This window comes from Psilocybe cubensis, chromosome 3 (genome assembly GCF_017499595.1).
Source record: "Psilocybe cubensis strain MGC-MH-2018 chromosome 3, whole genome shotgun sequence".
NCBI lineage: Eukaryota > Fungi > Basidiomycota > Agaricomycetes > Agaricales > Agrocybaceae > Psilocybe > Psilocybe cubensis.
The window spans coordinates 1,784,264-1,798,473 of NC_063001.1; the positions used below are offsets into that span (position 1 = coordinate 1,784,264).

A 14,210-nucleotide genomic window follows, 5' to 3' on the forward strand; every position below is an offset into this window, starting at 1 on the left:
AGAGAGTGATCGATGAGGTCTCTGGTGCTATAAATACAGGAAGGCCGTGAATAGATCCACACTACTTTGACCATGACCAGACCGGCAGTGCGAGTAATCTTGGTGCGGCATGGCGAGACACGAGAAAATAAAGAAGGGATCATACAAGGACAGCGAAACACTGCGCTGAACGAGGTTGGCGAGGAACAGGCGAGAATGGTCGGGGAACGGCTCAAAGCTGAGAAGATTGACTGGCTTGTGAGCAGCGACCTGCAGAGGGCAGTCAAGGTTGGTCGCTGTAGCCGCGGGTGGAGAGGAGCTGACGGAGCGAGTTTGCAGACTGCAGAAGCCATTCAGATGCACCATGCGGATACCAAGCTGGAGACCGATAGGGAGCTCAGAGAACGGGTGAGAAGAGAGATTCAGAGACTGCATGGCTCTGACGCTGATGACTGCAAGGACAGAACATGGGAGACATGGAGGGCCGGCCGGGGAGGGATCTGCGGGGAGGTCAGATGAGCGGGGGGGAGACGGTGGGCGGGTTCCGAGGGCGGGTGGTGGGGTGGTGGAAGAGGCGGGTTGTGATGAGGGGCGATGGGTTGAAGACTGTGGTGGTCTGCACGCACGGCGGGGTGATCACGACGCTCGTCGAGGCGCTGGTCGGGAGCCGACGGGCGGGGGCGGGGGCGGGGGCGGGGGCGGGGGCGGGGGTGCGCATCACGCGCAGCTGTCCCAACGCGAGTCTCACTGTGCTCGAGGTCGGAGCAGACGGCACGGCAACCGTTCTGGTGTACGCTGATGTCACTCATCTCAGTCTCACTTCCGACTCCAGCGCCGACTTCCAGCCACATACACGTGACGTCACCTAGCTCAGAGCTCTGCACTGCCTTGTCCATCTTAATCCTATTTTCTGTCCGAGGTCTCATCCTCTTATCCTTCTCCATTATGCCTCCCTCAGAGTCGTCCCCGCTCCTTCCCAGCAATGGCACTGCCCACGCACCCTCTCTTTCCCACAAACTCACCGCCTTCCTCACTGCAGAGGGCGAGCCTTCCTTCCTCGAGTCCTATAGGTGGTTCTTTTTCGATTCATACTTTAACATTCTCCTCGTCTTTGTGCCCCTGAGCGCCATCGCCCACCATTTGAACTGGGATGCCGGACTGCGCTTCACTTTTAGTTTTTTCGCCATCATGCCCCTTGCAAAGGTCCGTCTGCGTTCTTTCCGCGCGCGTCTGCGTCTCATTTCGATGCGACCCAGCTTCTGGGCGACTCCACAGAACAAATGTCTGCAAAACTTGGCCAGACCCTTGCTGGACTCTTGAATGCCTCTTTCGGAAACGCTGTCGAAATTATCGTCGGCGTCGCTGCTCTCCTTCAAGGTCAACTATTTACTTTGTCCGCTGCCTCGTCATTGCGCGTTTCTTATCCCTTTCGCGTTCAGATCAAGTCCGCATTGTTCAGACATCTGTACGTATTCATCTACGCCCTGTGACATGTCTATATTTATTATCTTGTCTAGATGCTTGGTTCTATTCTTTCCAACATTTTGCTCGTGTTGGGCTGCTCTTTCCTTGCTGGTATGCCGCAAGTCTCGCCATCTTGTTCCCTTTCCATGCTTACCTCATACCAGCCGGTGTCAAGCGGAGTGAAAGCACGTTCCAGGTTACTGCTGCTCAAGCGTAAGTCAACATGGCACAAACGTTGAATTTTATTCATTTTCTATCCCATTATAGCTCGAGTTCCGTATGTCTGCACGCCCATGTTTGAAATTTCGCGTACTAACTTACCACAAAGCTCATGACATTGGCTTGTATCAGTAAGTTCAACCTCAGTGCCTATGGCCAAAATCCCGCAACAAGATGCTGTGCTCAATTCAATAACTTTGTTCGGCATCAATAAATAGCACTCGTTATTCCTGCCGCCTACTCAAGCACATTGGGTGGTAAGCATCGTATATTATGAAGTGCATTCTAGCCTCACCGCTCCTGTGTCCACCCCTCTTAGATACTTCTAACGAACATGGCCTCCTTGTGATTTCCAGAGGAACCGCTGTTGTCCTTTTACTCATCTATATTGCCTATCTTTACTTCCAAGTGTGTCGCAGAGTCTAGACAGTCACCCTGCATCGTCGTGACCTATTATTAATTTTACAGCTTAAATCGCATGCTCATCTATATATACCTGAAAATGCTGACAGTTCTCCAGAGGAAGAGGAGCCCAAGATGAGCGTCGTCTCCGCATCCATCTCGTCAGTTTAATATTTCTTTGCGTTTTATCTTCACTGATAATATTTGTGGTAGATTGCTCGTCGTAACTGTTGTCACGTCTTTCTGTGCTGATTACTGTAAGATTTTTGTTTTCTCGATTTCGTACTACATCCTGAACCTATTTCTCTCAGTGGTCGCCTCCATTGAAGAGTTCGCTGAAAGATATCATGTACCCAAAGCGTTCATTGGTTTGATCTTGTTGCCCATTGTCGTACGTGTTAATCCATGTATTTTTTGTCTTGTTTAATCATTGTCGGACAATAGGCAAATGCGGCTGAGCACGTCACCTCTGTATGGATGGCAATGAAAGACCAAATGGAACTCACCATTACTATCTGCGTTGGCAGCTCTATCGTACGTCCCTTTGCTACTTTTCCGACTTGGTTGTGAATTCGGTGAGGCTAACGGTTTCCTTGTAACTCTAGCAAATTGCATCATTTGTCGTCCCATTGCTGGTTATCGTCGGCTGGATGTATGTTTTTTCTTGTTCTCTCGTTTCCAGCAACAATAATGGCTCAAACTTCAATCAGCTCTGGCCACGAACTCACCCTCTATTTTGCAAACTTTGAAACTATTGTTCTTTTCGTGTCTGTGCTGCTCGTAAACACACTCATTCAGTACGTGTGATATGTGTTCTGTGCTTTTTTACTATACTTACCACTCTGCGATCCAGGGACGGAAAATCCAATTATATGGAAGGCTTAATGTGCGTCGCATCTCTTCTACGCAATATAGGTTACTCATGTCCCACACTTACAATTAGGCTTGTCTCGTTATACTTTGTGATCTCGCTGGCTGGTATGGGTACTTTCCTTTACTTCCAAGTTTATTTCGCTAATCAATGTGATATTAAAATGCGCAGTTTGGGTGTCGTAAATTTGCAGCCTTCAGAGTACATTTGGACCTGTTATGTGCTGTCCACGCAAGCGCAATCTCTCGATATCAAACTCATATCTACCTACGTTTGATGCACGACGGTTGGTGTAATCTGGGGAATAATTAATTGTCACTGGATATACTATCTGGGATATACAAATTGGTTGAACTGAGGTTGTACGTAAATTTTGGTCTATTCATTGCGGAATCCAAATCACATTTTTTGCTTTACATTTCCATTTATACCCTTCTCCCTTTCTCCGGGGATATTTTCTTTTGGCGCCTTTTCACTTGCATCATGATATTAGTTTCACTGTTTCGTAGGATCGGGGATCCCTGTTTGTTTTACCATTCTTTCTTCACAAATACCGCCAAGTGCCTTTGAAATTCGTGCTTCATTCTCTACTTTGTTGGCGTTGTATCTCATTATGTAGCTTATTGTTGTAGACCCTTGACATCTTTGCGATTCTTTTTTTTCCTAAACCGGTAGCAGCATCTCCAAAGTTTTCACAGGCTACTCAAACGCCACGCCAAGCCAAGTGATCGAGTGCGCGTCTATCATGGTATGTGAGCCACACCCCTAGACGCCCACCACACCTGTCAATTAGGTGCGAACATATGTTCTAGCACGCAACTTCCAAGTCAGGCCTTTGGACAATTCTCATACAAACAGTCTCGTTTTGTCATTTTTTCGGAAAGTTTAAAAAAGATAGAAGCTGTTGACTACAGTGCAAGAACTAGTTCCAGCTACAATGATTCGCTAGTCCTAATCATCATTGTTGTAGGAGGAAGAGAGCAGTGTACGCTGGGACTGTGATGTAGGTCGCCGATTTTAATGTCATCGTGGTCTGCTCGACAAAGGTGAAGGAATCAGCATCAGAGACTTATACGAACATGATACAAGAATTCCTACCTGCCACTTGGCCACACCAGCCTCCCCCCCAAAGTGGCGAATGAAGTACTTGCCGGTCGGGACACCCGATAGGTCGAACGAAATCGGTACGTCGGGGTTCTTGTTGACGATGACGAGGCTGAGCTTGCCCTTGGAGTTGGTCGCGGCGAACACGCCCTGTGTGTCTGGGTTCGGGGTGGACAGGTTGACCTGCACGCTCGAGCTGCCAAAGAAGGTTCCATATCTAATTTAATGGCAAATATGTCAGCCTTTTCCACACTGGGTACGATGAAGGACAAAAAATCTCACCCTCGGTAGAGCCAGTACGCTAAACCAACGGGACCCATCTCGTCTGGGGTTGCCCAGTAGGTTGCGCTGTCCAGGCCGTATTTGCCAAATAGTCCAAGCATGTCGACGGTCACCAGTCCACCAGTAATATCAGTGTCATCTGAAGAGCTGAATTCACTGACAGAGAGCTTGGTTCCTGGGTAGTTCTCTGCAATGAGGGTCTTGAACCTCGGGATGAGATTGACGACCGTGGGGTTTGGCTGGTGGTTCTGTGGGTTGGAACCGACCCAGGATTCGTCGACGTATGTAGGATCCTATGCCGAAACAAAAAGACACGCTTGAAACGATTTGTCAATGATACAGATCAGATTACATACCCAAAGGCTGCGAGTCATCCTCAGTCTCAAGGCCTTTGCTGCGTCGTCGTTGGCACTGGTGTCTGCCTGGTAGTAGTAATGGATGTCCAGATAGTCCAGAAGCCTCTTCTTCGCGATTTTTTCTTGCTGCTTCATTTGGGCGAGGAACCATGGAAGGAAGTCGGTGTTGTTGTGTGCTGCAGTATCATCAGCGAACCCAATGACGCTCGTCCAGTCTGAGCAGAAATTCATGCGTAAGTTTTATGTGGTCAAATATGTCTCTACTCATTGAATCTTAAAGACTTACAGAACCACCATGAACAAGTAGAAGGAGCAACTACCAGAACATCTGGAAGTGCTTCCTTTGCTGCGGTCGCGAATTGCACAACCCTGGACAACTCTTCATCGTAGCCCATAGGGCTAAAGTGTGACAAAAGCAAAAATCAGCTGGACTTCCTAACAAGTGATTTTAATGAGATACTTACTCTGGATGCATATCCTGGTGGGTACTGCTAGCAATTTCGATTTCATTGTCAATTGCAACCATCGCCGGCTTGTTCTTCAGACCAGATAACCATTGTTTTGCGGCTGTGGTGTTCCATGCAACATATCCGCGACTCGGGTCAGTTGGAGGGCTAACGGCAGAGCCATTAGGAAGTAACCCATTCCCAGCGTCAGCATTGTATGGATCGAACTTTTGTTGATCTATAATTGCCTTATAGTTAGCCTAGAGAAAGAAAGAAGAGAACTAAGACGAGAAAGCTAGCCTGGGTAGATGGTTTTTGGATATGAATAAGTCGAAGCATCTTTGGCAACCCAGTCAAGCCTGATTATAAGTGTTATCAGAGTTCGCCTCTATATTCGAGTAAATGTTCTTGACGTACGCAGGGATTGTCAACAAACTATCAGAGCCTGCACCTTGTACCCATTCCATCCAGTCATCAGCTTGGTCGCTACCACGGTTTTCGAAGTACCAATCGGCGCCGGCATTCGTGAAACCTCCAAACGGATTATACGCTGTGACTGCGTTGCCTCCCCACCTAGATATGGTGACACCAAGGTGTTGGATATAACTCGCAGATGTCGGGAAATTGACGCCATATATGTGAGGGTTGATAGGGGTTTTGACTGATTGAGAGATTCTGGCACTTAAATCAGAAACCTGGGCATGTGGGATGTCACTGAATGGGCTTTACCTTCCTTTCTGCACAGAGGGCAGAGTATACGCAAAGCTAGTACCTCCTGCGGTAATTGTTAGATTGCCTGGTTTTAATACAGACCCCAAAGTCAGGTAGGTGATTGTTTTTGAAGGAGTATCGACGGGGATGTACGTCGTAAGGTTAGCTATTTTAACGGCCTACGTGGTTGAAATGACATCATGTTGTGATTCATTTGATTGGCGCAGACGATGAGAAATACCTTTTCATTCAAAGAAACATGTATATCTGTTAGATTAACGGCACCAACAGTAGTGACAGCCACTAGATCGTTGGCCAGAGGCTCTGCGCTGAGGAACTGAGGAGTAACCACGATTTGCTATAAAACAGATCAGCACGGTCCCTAAGCAAGTCAAGTGGAAGAATTACATCAACAAGTACAATGTTATCAATGTGATACTATTTTCCCTTTGTAAATTGTACGTTGCATGATAGGTTACTCTACAACTCACGACGGCGCCATTGCCACCCGCCTGGAACGTGAGTCGGTCCCATGTTCCATTGCCCTGCAAAGCGGAGTTAATTATGAAGGGAATAGAAAACTCTTCTGAAAATTCGAGGCCATACCAATTGTGCGCCACTTCCTGGAAGAGCGTTGAAGTCGATTAATAGAGAGGAGAACTGTCCATCCACAATAGTTTTACTGATTGCAGATAATAAAATATTAGGTGACTGGCTGTTGTCTGCAGTAGATTGAATAGTTATTGTTAGATCCGGTTGGGCACCCTATAATACCAAAGCAAAAGAAAAACAGAAACTCCAGTAAGGATGGTTGCCAAAGACATGCTTAAATAAGTTGCTTACAGCGATATCGAAGCGAAGCCCTGCATAATCAGGGAATGTACCCTCTAGCTTTACAGATAAAGCTGCGTATTGCGTCGAGTTGACAAAAATTGAGCTTCCGGAAGTACCAGATATCAAGTCAGTGGCAGCAAAGTTGATATCGCTACTCCAGCTCCAGTTTTCCCAGCCTTGTGCGAGAGCATTGTCAGTGTAAATAGGCAAATCTTGTGTTGCACCTCTGGCGGTGGCAATTTCGATGCCCAATATTAGAAATACTAGATGAACCTTGTTGAAAGGCATGAAAGTCGCGGAAATTTCAAAGGCTTTCGGGATGAAAAGTAAGAACCTTTTCGCCAGTATTTATGGCAAGCATATCCTGGTTTTATGGTGCCGTGTTTATGTTAGATGAATTGAGCCACATTTTCAGGTTTTACTACGGCCCAAAGTCGGTTAAACGCTCGAATGCGTCTTGACTTTCCAGCACGCAATTGAAGTTGAGTCGATGTCAAAGTACCTAGCGAGAATGGTCAGGTGGCAAAAAGCGGTCCGGTGGTGAAAGCAGCCCTTGCACACACGGATCAAAGTGTCCAGTGCAAATCCTCAAGGCCTCATCATTGGAGGTGAAGCGATGTTTCAGCAAGTTAAGGGTGATTATTTTCGTGGCTTCTTGCAGTTCACGATGTGTTACAAAATTTGTTTGCTGATACGGATGCTGATACGGATGCTGAACTCGGGGATGGATCGGATTCATATTGAACAAAAATATTGTGGCTAAGAGAATCAAGATGGCGTCCTTGGGCGTTCTTTTCACTGAACCTTGAAGAACAAAATCACGTGTGGTCGCTTCAGAAAAGCTTTCGAGAATGTCATAATTAGGATCACGAATCGTTCAAATTTGCAGAGATAAATCCGCAGGAAAAAATATCTGATATGAACCAAACGAAAAGACGCACACATGAAGCTCGTATTAAATAGTAAAGTGCAACATGTGACATAGTAGGTAACCTTAGGCAACCCCGTTGTTCCAAGTAACAAAAGTGGCACAAAACTTTGTTCGTTCATCGAACTTCCTTCAAATTTTTATTGTTGCTGAAAGAAAATGGCAGTATAAGCGGGAACGACAATATAGTTAGTCGCTTCCAACGTGATCGTTGTCTGGAAATGCAATATTAATATGAAGGCGGAATCCATAAGACAGAACTCCTTACCTGCCACTTGGCCACACCGGCTTCACCACCGAAATGGCGGATGAAGTATTCTCCAACAGGAACATTTGCAATATCAAAGGCAATTGGAGTGTCAGGATTTTTGTTGACAATAACAAGTGTCAGCTTGCCCCCTTCCGTTGCAGCATATACCCCCTGTGTGTCTGGGTTAGGAGTGGCCAAATTCACCTGAGCGCTAGAGCTTCCAAAGTATGTTCCGTATCTAGAGTACGGTTTTAAACGACCACTTTTGATAATCAAGTAAAAGATTGCATACCCTCGGTATAACCAATACGCCAATCCAACGGGACCAAGCTCGTCCGGAGTAGACCAGTAGGTGGATGAATCAACCTGGTATTTGCCCCAGATACCGAGAACGTCAACAGTAACAAGTCCACCAGTAATGTCTGTATCAGCCGTGGAACTCCATTCACTGACAGAGAATTTTGTTCCTGGGTAGTTTTGTGCAATAAGAGTTTTAAATCTTGGGACCAGATTAATGGAGGTTGGGTTCCATTGATGATTTTGGGGGTTTGATCCAACCCATGATTCATCAACGTATGATGTATCCTTCCCACAGAACAGTTAGTAGAGAGCTAATAGCAAATAATGTTTCATCTTACCCAGAGACTTCTAGTAGCCCTCAGTCTTAGTGCCTTAGCAGCAGCATCGTTTGCGCTGGTGTCAGCCTGGAAGTAATAATGGATATCCAAGTAATCCAAAAGCCTTGAGCCCGTTGTACTTTCATGCTGTTTCATCTGCATAAGGAACCACGGCAAAAAATCAATGTTGTAGTGTGCTGCATTGTCGGTATAGCCGACTTCGCTAGTCCAATCTAACAAATATATTCAGAATATTGATCAGACAAATTAACGCAGAAAGTAACACTTACAGTACCACCACGAGCATGTGGAAGGAGCTACAACAAGAACGTCAGGAAGGGCTTCCTTGGCGGCTGTTCCGAATTCAATGACTCTGGCTAACTCTTCATCATAGCTCATCGGACTTCCAAAAAAATGGATCAGATTTAATGAAGTTGAAGTGGGAAATGATTTTGATTTACACAGGATGCATGTCTTGATGAGTATTGCTGGCAATTTCTATTTCGTTATCGATTGCTACCATGAGTGGTTTGTTAGTCAAACCGGAGAGCCATTGCTTAGCCGCTGTGCTATTCCATGGTACATAAACATTCGCCTGACTAGGAACAGGGGTAACATAGGAGCCATTTGGGAGTAAGCCATTTCCGGCATCACTGTTGTATGGGTCAAAGCTCTGCTGATCTAAAGCAGATGGCTTTAATAGAGAATATGTAGAGAAGTAAAAATGCCTGCCTGGGTAGACGGATTTCGGATAGGAATACGATGTGGCGTCCTTGGACACCCAGTCGAGGCTAAAAAGAGGATGAAAAGGAGTGAGCCCAATGCGACATGGGCAGGGTAGGGGAGAAAGATACTTGCGCAGGGACAGTCAACAAAGTCTGTGATCCAGCTCCATGGACCCATCCCATCCAATCGTCAGCTTGGCCATTATCAATGACTCTGTTTTCGAAGTACCAGTCATTTCCCGCGTTGGTGAATCCACCAAAAGGATTGTAGGCGGTCACTGCGTTACCTCCCCAACGTGAAATTGTGACACCTAAGTGTTGAATGTAGCTGGCAGAAGTTGGGAAATTGACGCCGTAGATATGTGGGTTAATAGGGAAATTAACATCTTGTACAATGCTGACATATAGTCACAACTAAATAAATAAATTTAACAATGTACAGCGCTTCAGCACATACCTAGCATATTGCACAGCGGGCAACACGTATGAAAATGTGGAATTTCCTGCTGTGACGGTCAAATTTCCTGGTTGGAACGCGGAGTCCAGCTTCAAGTAGGTTATAGTCTTGGAAGGCGTGTCAACTGGGTTATAAGTGGTCTGATTCACGACTTTGAGTTTCTGTAAATGTATTCAGATTAGCGCCTCGGTACAGGAGGTACTGTTTTTTACCTCTCCGTTTTGAGAGATGTTAATGTCGGTCAAGTCAACAGCTCCGACCGTAGTAACAGCCACAACATTGTTGGTAATTGGCTCTGCACTTAGAAATTGTGGGGTAATAGTTATTTCCTGCGTGCTCATGCTCATTGGCATGTTGACACAAATTAGCTACACAACTCACGCTGACAAGAACGATATTGTCGATGTGGTACTATTTGATGCAATGAATAGAGATGTTTTTGTTTTAATATGCCACTTACAAAAGCACCATTGCCCCCTGCTTGAAATGTAAGACGATCCCAGGTTCCAGCTCCCTACAAAAATTAATGAGACTTTTCAGCAATGTCACGAGACGTCAAAACAAACCAATTGAGCACCGCTTCCAGGCAGGTTGTTGAAATCAATTAGAAGGGAGGAGAATTGTCCATCAACAATAGTCTTGCTGATGCTAGACAAGGCAATATTTGGAGACTGGCTGTTATCAGTGGTGGATTGAACAACTATTGTCAAGTCCGGTTGTACACCCTAAACACGATAGATCCATAATGAAAAAGTGTAACAATCATATAGAGCAGATATGTAGACTCACAGCAATGTCGAAGCGAAGCCCAGCGTAGTCGGGGAATGTACCTTCCAGCTTTACCGAAAGCGCAGCGTACTGGCTAGAGTTTACAGATATTGAACTTCCACTGGAACCAGAAAATAAATCAGTGGCAGCGAAGTTAATGTCGCTACTCCAGCTCCAATTTTCCCATCCCTGAACAAGTGCATTGTCTGTATAGATTGCCAAATCTTCTGTCGCGCATTGAACCCCTTTGGGCGCCAAAGACGCGACAAAGAGTGCCAAGCGTAGGAAGTAATGTTTGGAGAGCATCGCCGAAATTCGAGTGGGCCCTTTGCAGAAGTTTCCACAAGTTTTCAAAGTCCATTTAGTCCGTGTTTCTATAGAGGTGGCAGGTTGCAATAATGGCTGGACGGCCGGAATTCGGTTAATCAAGTCAAGAAGGATAATATGCGGGTTATTAGACTAGCATGGTTAGAACCTGTCCAAATTACAACCACCAACGAATCGAGAGTCATGTGTCGAGGAAAGTACACCGCTACACTACCTTCTCTGCAAAAAAGAGGTTGGGGATCTACTTCGTGAGCATGTGGGCCACTAGGTACGAAGTCGCGTTGGGACCATGAAGGGCCCGAAGTGCGAAGTTCTAAACTTTTTACTTTTCAACATGTAAGTCAAAGCAATGGACTTTTCACTTACCCATCGGAAGTCCTTCATAAATTTGTCACTTGTGCAAGAATCGCCGTCCTGGATTGACTTTATCCGAGAGGGAATCCGAGCGCGACAGATCACAATGTCTGGTGCAAAGATAGGGACAGTCGCGAACAAGAAATTTGTAACGTAGATGCATCTTGTACACGATCAATGTAATTCATTAAGATTTGAACTTTGCTTTTGAGTCTTTTAACCAGCTGGGCAAAGTGGAGTTGTTGTGGACGAGGGCCGTTTCATTACATCACTTAAGCAATCTTGTTTCCGTTAGCCCAAATAGTCCCACGATCTTATGTCAATACAACTTTCTACACGAGCAACCCACTTTCATCGCCTGTTTTTGTTTTTTCATCACAGTATGGTCACCCCATACTCGTCGCTTGATGGTTATATATACCTTGATAACCAGAGCAATATAGTTGACGCCAATACCGGACGACGAAGAGGCCCAACTTCATTTCATTTCATCGGTTTTAATTAGCCCCATCCACCAAAATATTGACTGCGCGTCCACAGCAATTTTAACGTGATTCCATACGGTTCATGAGTCATGGAGTACCGTAATCACGGTCCCGTTTTCTGTTGCAATCGATAACATTCCAGATCAAATCCAATTTCAAAACCTGTGGATTTTGAACGACCTTCACGACGATTTTCTTTCATCCTGCAATCATCAACCATGGCTGCTCTTTCTGAATATCATGCCCAAAGGAACTCTTTAATAGACGCGGACCTTTCTCTTAGACGTGAATATCGTAATTTGCATTCGCGCTCGTCCAAGGAGTTAGAGGCGGATAAGATAATGAGGGATATACGTGCTTTAGAGGCCAAAACCGTCTGGACAGCAGATTATCCATCAATTCCTCACCCGTTCCCCGGAATGGAATTTTTGACTGGTATGGCATCTTTCTGTGGCCTCAAAACATCTAAATCGAGAAATATCAAGGCAAGAGTATTATTATGAAGACCAAGGTCTTCGAAATTCTAAGCAAAGTAGTACATTCTCCTCTGATTTTCACTTCCTTGTTTTAAATTCTAATTCGCCTAGATGCCGAAAGGCGCGTTATTACACGCGCATTTGGATGCTACAGTCGATATCGACTTTCTGCTCCAGTTGGCACTCAAGCAACCTGGAATTCATATTCGCCTTCACAAACCTCTATCAAAATCGAACCTTTCGACAAATTTACCCGAGTTTCGTATTTTGCCTCAAGAACAATATTCTCAAGTGAAGAGTATATCAGATCCAACGTATTCCTTGCAAACTTGGGTCTCTTTAGTAAATGCACGAAACTTTTTCTCGCAAGAATTGGGTGGCATGGAAGGATTTGACAAATGGCTAATTGGTACCATGACCATTAATCCGTCAGAGGCGTATGGTACATACAACACTTTGGCTAAGGTGAGTGCGATGCTGCTTCACCATAATAATATTGATCGACAACCCCTCCAGATCTGGGACAAATTTGGCACTGTTTTCCAAACGTCTACGGTTTGATTTTTCTTTAATCAGCGGCATGCTTGGTGCTAAGAAAATAGTAATAGAATCTTTTCCATATTGAACCGATATTTGTTGAATATGTCAGGCAGTTTTTCAGGTCTATGATTGCAGATGGCATTTCTTACGTGGAAGCACGAATTAATTTCACTCCCAAGTTAGTCTGAATTTTTCAACACGAACGTCAACTAACCAATGATACTAGACTAATGTATGGGGCAGATGGTCAATTAAATGTCCCTCACCGCACGTGGCTTCAAATATTCGAAAGGGTGATGAACGAAATTAGGGAAGAAATGAAGCAACAAAGCAGGGGTGACGATTTTATTGGGGCAAGAGTTCGTATTTTTCAACTTCTTCTCCCTCACGTTGATTTTAAGCGACCTATAGATCATATATTCAGTGGTTCGGTCTGCTACACCGGAGGAATTGGTTTGGTATCTAGAAGATTGCATAACGTTGAAAAAGGAATACCCACACTTAGTAGCCGGCAAGCTATGTGTATTTTTTGCATGTGTGAGAGAAAGCTAATGTGAAGTTCCAGGATTTGACCTTGTTGGGCCAGAAAATGTCCTGAACCCACTCATTTACTACGCTGAACAACTGCTGCGATTCCAAGAACGCCAGAAGGAAGAATCGTTAGACATACCATTTATCTTTCATGCAGGCGAAACCACAGGCGACGGGACCGAAGCAGATTCCAACCTTTATGACGCAATTCTTCTTGGGACAAAACGCATTGGCCACGGGTGTGTAGTAATAAGTACTGTAATTTATCGTGTATAACTGATTTCGGTAACAGATATTCGCTCCACAGGCATCCGAAGCTGGTAGAAGAGTGTAGGCAAAAAGGTATCGCTGTCGAGGTCTGCCCAATTTCGTAAGTTATCGTTTATGAAATTCGTATAAATTAAAGTTGACAAGATTTAATAGAAACGAAATCCTGGTACGCTTCACCGCTAATATGGCCAGGATGCTGATTTAAATATGAGTTTTTGCAGCGATTAACTTCTTCGATGCCTATGCATCCATTGCCTGCTTTACTAAACTACGGTGTACCGGTTGCTCTGTGTTCTGATGACCCAGCGGTGTTTGGAAGCATGGGTCTCACGTACGACTTTTTCCAGGTATATTACTACTGTTGTTGCAGCTCGGGGTGTGCTTATAGACGAGTCAGGTATTTGTCGCCAGCGAGATCACTGGACTAAGTACGCTGGGTGCACTTGCGAGAGACAGCATTGAGGTGGGTACAGCAGACCAGTTCCGATGCATGACCGAACTAAAAGAGCACAGTTCTCTACGCTGGAGAAGGCAGAGAAGGAGAGGGCACTGGGAGTATTCGAAAGAAGATGGAGCGAATTTGTAGAATATATTGTGGTAGAATACGGGGCAAAGTGAGCTGGTGTGTTTTGTATGTATGTGTTTGTAGCAGTATTTAGGGGACAAGTGGGACGAGGACAGGTCTTAGTCTTTTCTGATTTGACATCAACACTGAGCAGCGCCGTCGTTTCTTTCTCGTCTGAGGTATGTACAATCAACTTTGTAATGTTCCCAACCTCCTGCCTCGCATTCCCCTCACATCCATCCCTGCCAT

General features: G+C 45.3%; 5 protein-coding genes across 5 annotated transcripts; 3 read left to right on the forward strand and 2 right to left on the reverse strand.

The window, feature by feature from the left end:
• Positions 1-72: 72 nt before the first annotated feature.
• Positions 73-848, forward strand: JR316_0003354 (Phosphoglycerate mutase-like protein 4; the record flags this gene model as incomplete). The annotated part of the gene is made up of 2 exons (XM_047889127.1): positions 73-387; positions 444-848. 2 exons carry the CDS (start codon positions 73-75, stop codon positions 846-848), a joined length of 720 nt encoding a protein of 239 aa, XP_047751501.1.
• Positions 849-924: 76 nt separating this feature from the next.
• Positions 925-3,120, forward strand: JR316_0003355 (Vacuolar calcium ion transporter; the record flags this gene model as incomplete). The annotated part of the gene is made up of 18 exons (XM_047889128.1): positions 925-1,182; positions 1,236-1,356; positions 1,419-1,444; positions 1,497-1,554; positions 1,608-1,656; positions 1,711-1,720; positions 1,772-1,793; positions 1,881-1,919; positions 1,982-2,070; positions 2,131-2,225; positions 2,278-2,321; positions 2,376-2,455; positions 2,509-2,598; positions 2,670-2,716; positions 2,775-2,861; positions 2,918-2,950; positions 3,008-3,048; positions 3,107-3,120. The coding sequence occupies 18 exons, from the start codon at positions 925-927 to the stop codon at positions 3,118-3,120; spliced, it is 1,203 nt and encodes a 400-aa protein (XP_047751502.1).
• Positions 3,121-3,893: 773 nt separating this feature from the next.
• On the reverse strand, positions 3,894-6,956 carry JR316_0003356 (Endoglucanase A; the record flags this gene model as incomplete). Its single annotated transcript, XM_047889129.1, has 14 exons — positions 3,894-3,968; positions 4,034-4,256; positions 4,322-4,614; positions 4,678-4,892; positions 4,964-5,076; positions 5,142-5,383; positions 5,473-5,482; positions 5,541-5,798; positions 5,853-6,013; positions 6,076-6,192; positions 6,243-6,272; positions 6,326-6,379; positions 6,441-6,599; positions 6,678-6,956. 14 exons carry the CDS (start codon positions 6,954-6,956, stop codon positions 3,894-3,896), a joined length of 2,229 nt encoding a protein of 742 aa, XP_047751503.1.
• A 780-nt stretch (positions 6,957-7,736) lies between these two features.
• Positions 7,737-10,719, reverse strand: JR316_0003357 (Endoglucanase A; the record flags this gene model as incomplete). The annotated part of the gene is made up of 14 exons (XM_047889130.1): positions 7,737-7,811; positions 7,865-8,084; positions 8,139-8,431; positions 8,485-8,696; positions 8,754-8,866; positions 8,925-9,157; positions 9,225-9,254; positions 9,318-9,585; positions 9,646-9,806; positions 9,858-9,974; positions 10,027-10,056; positions 10,106-10,159; positions 10,212-10,370; positions 10,435-10,719. The coding sequence occupies 14 exons, from the start codon at positions 10,717-10,719 to the stop codon at positions 7,737-7,739; spliced, it is 2,250 nt and encodes a 749-aa protein (XP_047751504.1).
• A 1,078-nt stretch (positions 10,720-11,797) lies between these two features.
• JR316_0003358 (Adenosine deaminase 2-A) lies at positions 11,798-14,014 on the forward strand (the record flags this gene model as incomplete). Its single annotated transcript, XM_047889131.1, has 13 exons — positions 11,798-12,014; positions 12,065-12,111; positions 12,167-12,520; positions 12,572-12,610; positions 12,664-12,773; positions 12,822-12,954; positions 13,007-13,106; positions 13,161-13,365; positions 13,419-13,496; positions 13,550-13,562; positions 13,618-13,743; positions 13,794-13,859; positions 13,910-14,014. 13 exons carry the CDS (start codon positions 11,798-11,800, stop codon positions 14,012-14,014), a joined length of 1,593 nt encoding a protein of 530 aa, XP_047751505.1.
• Positions 14,015-14,210: the final 196 nt, after the last annotated feature.